The sequence below is a fragment of the Notechis scutatus genome, chromosome 1, assembly GCF_049901735.1.
Source record: "Notechis scutatus isolate UNSWTSFEM ecotype Mainland chromosome 1, rNotScu1.2, whole genome shotgun sequence".
Classification (NCBI taxonomy): domain Eukaryota; kingdom Metazoa; phylum Chordata; class Lepidosauria; order Squamata; family Elapidae; genus Notechis; species Notechis scutatus.
The window spans coordinates 328,186,290-328,193,528 of NC_142009.1; the positions used below are offsets into that span (position 1 = coordinate 328,186,290).

The 7,239-nt window shown below is 48.4% G+C and overlaps 2 protein-coding genes across 2 annotated transcripts; both read right to left on the reverse strand.

Moving 5' to 3' along the window:
- Window positions 1–2,974: 2,974 nt before the first annotated feature.
- Window positions 2,975–3,945, reverse strand: LOC148133535 (uncharacterized). Its single transcript, XM_087950450.1, has one exon. The coding sequence runs from the start codon at window positions 3,938–3,940 to the stop codon at window positions 2,975–2,977; it is 966 nt and encodes a 321-aa protein (XP_087806576.1). The 5' UTR covers window positions 3,941–3,945.
- A 1,078-nt stretch (window positions 3,946–5,023) lies between these two features.
- LOC148133536 (uncharacterized) lies at window positions 5,024–6,129 on the reverse strand. The gene has a single exon (XM_087964531.1). It carries the CDS (start codon window positions 6,116–6,118, stop codon window positions 5,024–5,026), a length of 1,095 nt encoding a protein of 364 aa, XP_087820657.1. The 5' UTR covers window positions 6,119–6,129.
- Between the last annotated feature and the right edge of the window lie 1,110 nt (window positions 6,130–7,239).

Below are 7,239 nucleotides of genomic sequence, written 5' to 3' on the forward strand. Positions count from 1 at the left end.
CTGCTTCTGACGTGACGGATACAGGTGTGGTGGCCTCTGGAGATATAGTTAAGTGTTTTGTGGTGGTAGGATGTGGAGTAGTGGTTTCTGAAGACGTGGTAGTCTTTATAGAGCTGGAGGTCATTGTGGTCTCTGGGGAGAAGTGGCTGTTGCTGTTGTAGTGGTTTCCAACGTGGAGGTTTGTGCAGAAGTAGTTAAGTATTCCTTGGTCGTTGGAAGTTGAGTAGTGGATTTTGTAGTACTACTACTAATTGAGGAGCTCTCTGGGGAAGAGCTGGAGGGCTTTGTGGTCTCTGGGCCAGAGGTGGACGTTTGCTCGGGGTAGAAAGAAGGCTGGAACTGCTTGTGGGAGTTATAGATGTCACACTACTTGGCGAAACAGAAGCGGTGGTCATTGGCGGACTCGTTGGAGTCATGCTAGTCTCTGAAAAACCTGTAGAGGACACTGTGCCCTCTGGAGTTGGTGTTGTGGTTTTCGAAATGGAAGAAGTTACTTTGGCCTTTGCTGATGCCGTAGAAGGCACTGTAACTCATTGGAGAGCTGGCTGCTTCTGACGTGACGGATACAGGTGTGGTGGCCTCTGGAGAAATAGTTAAGTGTTTTGTGGTGGAGGATGTGGAGTAGTGGTTTCTGAAGAGGTAGTAGTCTTTATAGAGCTGGAGGTCATTGTGGTCTCTGGGGGAGAAGTGGCTGTTGCTGTTGTAGTGGTTTCCAACGTGGAGGTTTGTGCAGAAGTAGTTAAGTATTCCTTGGTCGTTGGAAGCTGAGTAGTGGTTTTTGTAGTACTACTACTAATTGAGGAGCTCTCTGGGGAAGAGCTGGAGGGCTTTGTGGTTTCTGGGCCAGAGGTGGACGTTTGCTCGGGGGTAGAAAGAAGGCTGGAACTGCTTGTGGGAGTTATAGATGTCACACTACTTGACGAAACAGAAGCGGTGGTCATTGGCGGACTCGTTGGAGTCATGCTAGTCTCTGAAAAACCTGTAGAGGACACTGTGCCCTCTGGAGTTGGTGTTGTGGTTTTCAAAATGGAAGAAGTTACTTTGGCCTTTGCTGATGCCGTAGAAGGCACTGAACTCATTGGAGAGCTGGCTGCTTCTGACGTGACGGATACAGGTGTGGTGGCCTCTGGAGAAATAGTTAAGTGTTTTGTGGTGGTAAAATGTGGAGTAGTGGTTTCTGAAGATGTGGTAGTTTTTAAAGAGCTGGAGGTCATTGTGGTCTCTGGGGGAGAAGTGGCTGTTGCTGTTGTAGTGGTTTCCAACGTGGAGGTTTGTGCAGAAGTAGTTAAGTATTCCTTGGTCGTTGGAAGTTGAGTAGTGGTTTTGTAGTACTACTACTAATTGAGGAGCTCTCTGGGGAAGAGCTGGAGGGCTTTGTGGTCTCTGGGCCAGAGGTGGACGTTTGCTCGGGGGTAGAAAGAAGGCTGGAACTGCTTGTGGGAGTTATAGATGTCACACTACTTGACGAAGCAGAAGCGGTGGTCATTGGCGGACTCGTCGGAGTCATGCTAGTCTCTGAAAAACCTGTAGAGGACACTGTGCCCTCTGGAGTTGGTGTTGTGGTTTTCGAAATGGAAGAAGTTACTTGGCCTTTGCTGATGCCGTAGAAGGCACTGAACTCATTGGAGAGCTGGCTGCTTCTGACGTGACGGATACAGGTGTGGTGGCCTCTGGAGAAATAGTTAAGTGTTTTGTGGTGGTAGGATGTGGAGTAGTGGTTTCTGAAGAGGTAGTAGTCTTTATAGAGCTGGAGGTCATTGTGGTCTCTGGGGGAGAAGTGGCTGTTGCTGTTGTAGTGGTTTCCAACGTGGAGGTTTGTGCAGAAGTAGTTAAGTATTCCTTGGTCGTTGGAAGTTGAGTAGTGGTTTTTGTAGTACTACTACTAATTGAGGAGCTCTCTGGGGAAGAGCTGGAGGGCACTGTGGTTCCTGGGCCAGAGGTGGACATTTGCTCGGGGGTAGAAAAATGGCTGGAACTACTTGTGGGAGTTATAGATGTCACACTACTTGACGAAGCAGAAGCGGTGGTCATTGGCGGACTCGTCGGAGTCATGCTAGTCTCTGAAAAACCTGTAGAGGACACTGTGCCCTCTGGAGTTGGTGTTGTGGTTTTCGAAATAGAAGAAGTTACTCTGGTCTTTGCTGATGCCGTAGAAGGCACTGAACTCATTGGAGAGCTGGCTGCTTCTGACGTGACGGATACAGGTGTGGTGGCCTCTGGAGAAGTAGTTAAGTGTTTTGTGGTGATAGGATGTGGAGTAGTGGTTTCTGAAGAGGTAGTAGTCTTTATAGAGCTGGAGGTCATTGTGGTCTCTGGGGGAGAAGTGGCTGTTGGTGTTGTAGTGGTTTCCAACGTGGAGGTTTGTGCAGAAGTAGTTAAGTATTCCTTGGTCGTTGGAAGTTGAGTAGTGGTTTTTGTAGTACTACTACTAATTGAGGAGCTCTCTGGGGAAGAGCTGGACGGCATTGTGGTTCCTGGGCCAGAGGTGGACATTTGCTCGGTAGTAGAAAAATGGCTGGAACTACTTGTGGGAGTTATAGATGTCATACTACTTGACGAAGCAGAAGCGGTGGTCATTGGCGGACTCATCGGAGTCATGCTAGTCTCTGAAAAACCTGTAGAGGACACTGTGCCCTCTGGAGTTGGTGTTGTGGTTTTCGAAATTGAAGAAGTTACTCTGGTCTTTGCTGATGCCGTAGAAGGCACTGAACTCATTGGAGAGCTGGCTGCTTCTGACGTGACGGATACAGGTCTGGTGGCCTCTGGAGAAGTAGTTAAGTGTTTTGTGGTGATAGGATGTGGAGTAGTGGTTTCTGAAGAGGTAGTAGTCTTTATAGAGCTGGAGGTCATTGTGGTCTCTGGGGGAGAAGTGGCTGTTGGTGTTGTAGTGGTTTCCAACGTGGAGGTTTGTGCAGAAGTAGTTAAGTATTCCTTGGTCGTTGGAAGTTGAGTAGTGGTTTTTGTAGTACTACTACTAATTGAGGAGCTCTCTGGGGAAGAGCTGGACGGCTTTGTGGTTTCTGGGCCAGAGGTGGACGTTTGCTCGGGGTAGAAAATGGCTGGAACTACTTGTGGGAGTTATAGATGTCACACTACTTGATGAAGCAGAAGCGGTGGTCATTGGCGGACTCGTCGGAGTCATGCTAGTCTCTGAAAAACCTGTAGAGGACACTGTGCCCTCTGGAATTGGTGTTGTGGTTTTCAAAATGGAAGAAGTTACTTGGGCCTTTGCTGATGCCGTAGAAGGCACTGAACTCATGGGAGAGCTGGCTGCTTCTGACGTGACGGATACAGGTGTGGTGACCTCTGGAGAAATAGTTAAGTGTTTTGTGGTGATAGGATGTGGAGTAGTGGTTTCTGAAAAGGTAGTAGTCTTTATAGAGCTGGAGGTCATTGTGGTCTCTGGGGGAGAAGTGGCTGTTGCTGTTGTAGTGGTTTCCAATGTGGAGGTTTGTGCAGAGGTAGTTAAGTATTCCTTGGTTGTTGGAAGTTGAGTAGTGGTTTTTGTAGTACTACTACTAATTGAGGAGCTCTCTGGGGAAGAGCTGGACGGCTTTGTGGTTTCTGGGCCAGAGGTGGATGTTTGCTCGGGGGTAGAAAGGAGACTGGAACTGCTTGTGGGAGTTATAGATGTCACACTACTTGATGAAGCAGAAGCGGTGGTCATTGGCGGACTCGTCGGAGTCATGCTAGTCTCTGAAAAACCTGTAGAGGACACTGTGCCCTCTGGAATTGGTGTTGTGGTTTTCGAAATGGAAGAAGTTACTTGGGCCTTTGCTGATGCCGTAGAAGGCACTGAACTCATGGGAGAGCTGGCTGCTTCTGACGTGACGGATACAGGTGTGGTGGCCTCTGGAGAAATAGTTAAGTGTTTTGTGGTGATAGGATGTGGAGTAGTGGTTTCTGAAGAGGTAGTAGTCTTTATAGAGCTGGAGGTCATTGTGGTCTCTGGGGAGAAGTGGCTGTTGGAGTTGTAGTGGTTTCCAACGTGGAGGTTTGTGCAGAAGTAGTTAAGTATTCCTTGGTCGTTGGAAGCTGAGTAGTGGTTTTGTAGTACTACTACTAATTGAGGAGCTCTCTGGGGAAGAGCTGGAGGCTTTGTGGTTTCTGGGCCAGAGGTGGATGTTTGCTCGGGGTAGAAAGAAGGCTGGAACTGCTTGTGGGAGTTATAGATGTCACACTACTTGACGAAGCAGAAGCGGTGGTCATTGGCGGACTCGTCGGAGTCATGCTAGTCTCTGAAAAACCTGTAGAGGACACTGTGCCCTCTGGAGTTGGTGTTGTGGTTTTCGAAATGGAAGAAGTTACTTGGTCTTTGCTGATGCCGTAGAAGGCACTGAACTCATTGGAGAGCTGGCTGCTTCTGACGTGACGGATACAGGTGTGGTGGCCTCTGGAGAAGTAGTTAAGTGTTTTGTGGTGATAGGATGTGGAGTAGTGGTTTCTGAAGAGGTAGTAGTCTTTATAGAGCTGGAGGTCATTGTGGTCTCTGGGGGAGAAGTGGCTGTTGGTGTTGTAGTGGTTTCCAATGTGGAGGTTTGTGCAGAAGTAGTTAAGTATTCCTTGGTCGTTGGAAGTTGAGTAGTGGTTTTTGTAGTACTACTACTAATTGAGGAGCTCTCTGGGGAAGAGCTGGAGGGCATTGTGGTTCCTGGGCCAGAGGTGGACATTTGTTCGGTGGTAGAAAAAAGGCTGGAACTGCTTGTTGGAGTTATAGATGTCACACTACTTGACGAAGCAGAAGCGGTGGTCATTCGCGGACTCGTCAGAGTCATGCTAGTCTCTGAAAAACCTGTAGAGGACACTGTGCCCTCTGGAGTTGGTGTTGTGGTTTTCGAAATGGAAGAAGTTACTTTGGCCTTTGCTGATGCCGTAGAAGGCACTGAACTCATTGGAGAGCTGGCTGCTTCTGACGTGACGGATACAGGTGTGGTGGCCTCTGGAGAAATAGTTAAGTGTTTTGTGGTGATAGGATGTGGAGTAGTGGTTTCTGAAGAGGTAGTAGTCTTTATAGAGCTGGAGGTCATTGTGGTCTCTGGGGAGAAGTGGCTGTTGGAGTTGTAGTGGTTTCCAACGTGGAGGTTTGTGCAGAAGTAGTTAAGTATTCCTTGGTCGTTGGAAGTTGAGTAGTGGTTTTTGTAGTACTACTACTAATTGAGGAGCTCTCTGGGGAAGAGCTGGAGGGCATTGTGGTTCCTGGGCCAGAGGTGGACATTTGCTCGGTGGTAGAAAAATGGCTGGAACTACTTGTGGGAGTTATAGATGTCACACTACTTGACGAAGCAGAAGCGGTGGTCATTGGCGGGCTCGTCGGAGTCATGCTAGTCTCTGAAAAACCTGTAGAGGACACTGTGCCCTCTGGAGTTGGTGTTGTGGTTTTCGAAATTGAAGAAGTTACTCTGGTCTTTGCTGATGCCGTAGAAGGCACTGAACTCATTGGAGAGCTGGCTGCTTCTGACGTGACGGATACAGGTCTGGTGGCCTCTGGAGAAGTAGTTAAGTGTTTTGTGGTGATAGGATGTGGAGTAGTGGTTTCTGAAGAGGTAGTAGTCTTTATAGAGCTGGAGGTCATTGTGGTCTCTGGGGGAGAAGTGGCTGTTGGTGTTGTAGTGGTTTCCAATGTGGAGGTTTGTGCAGAAGTAGTTAAGTATGCCTTGGTCGTTGGAAGTTGAGTAGTGGTTTTTATAGTACTACTACTAATTGAGGAGCTCTCGGGGGAAGAGCTGGAGGGCATTGTGGTTCCTGGGCCAGAGGTGGACGTTTGCTCGGGGGTAGAAAGGAGACTGGAACTGCTTGTGGGAGTTATAGATGTCACACTACTTGATGAAGCAGAAGCGGTGGTCATTGGCGGACTCGTCGAAGTCATGCTAGTCTCTGAAAAACCTGTAGAGGACACTGTGCCCTCTGGAGTTGGTGTTGTGGTTTTCGAAATGGAAGAAGTTACTCTGGTCTTTGATGATGCCGTAGAAGGCACTGAACTCATTGGAGAGCTGGCTGCTTCTGACGTGACGGATACAGGTGTGGTGGCCTCTGGAGAAGTAGTTAAGTGTTTTGTGGTGATAGGATGTGGAGTAGTGGTTTCTGAAGAGGTAGTAGTCTTTATAGAGCTGGAGGTCATTGTGGTCTCTGGGGAGAAGTGGCTGTTGCTATTGTAGTGGTTTCCAACGTGGAGGTTTGTGCAGAAGTAGTTAAGTATTCCTTGGTCGTTGGAAGTTGAGTAGTGGTTTTTGTAGTACTACTACTAATTGAGGAGCTCTCTGGGGAAGAGCTGGAGGGCATTGTGGTTCCTGGGCCAGAGGTGGACATTTGCTCGGTGGTAGAAAAAGGCTGGAACTGCTTGTGGGAGTTATAGATGTCACACTACTTGACGAAGCAGAAGCGGTGGTCATTGGCGGACTCGTCGGAGTCATGCTAGTCTCTGAAAAACCTGTAGAGGACACTGTGCCCTCTGGAGTTGGTGTTGTGGTTTTCAAATGGAAGAAGTTACTTTGGTCTTTGATGATGCCGTAGAAGGCACTGAACTCATTGGAGAGCTGGCTGCTTCTGACGTGACGGATACAGGTGTGGTGGCCTCTGGAGAAGTAGTTAAGTGTTTTGTGGTGATAGGATGTGGAGTAGTGGTTTCTGAAGAGGTAGTAGTCTTTATAGAGCTGGAGGTCATTGTGGTCTCTGGGGGAGAAGTGGCTGTTGCTATTGTAGTGGTTTCCAATGTGGAGGTTTGTGCAGAAGTAGTTAAGTATTCCTTGGTCGTTGGAAGTTGAGTAGTGGTTTTTGTAGTACTACTACTAATTGAGGAGCTCTCTGGGGAAGAGCTGGAGAGCATTGTGGTTCCTGGGCCAGAGGTGGACATTTGCTCGGTGGTAGAAAAAAGGCTGGAACTGCTTGTTGGAGTTATAGATGACACACTACTTGACGAAGCAGAAGCGGTGGTCATTGGCGGGCTCGTCGGAGTCATGCTAGTCTCTGAAAAACCTGTAGAGGACACTGTGCCCTCTGGAGTTGGTGTTGTGGTTTTCGAAATGGAAGAAGTTACTCTGGTCTTTGATGATGCCGTAGAAGGCACTGAACTCATTGGAGAGCTGGCTGCTTCTGACGTGACGGATACAGGTGTGGTGGCCTCTGGAGAAGTAGTTAAGTGTTTTGTGGTGATAGGATGTGGAGTAGTGGTTTCTGAAGAGGTAGTAGTCTTTATAGAGCTGGAGGTCATTGTGGTCTCTGGGGGAGAAGTGGCTGTTGCTA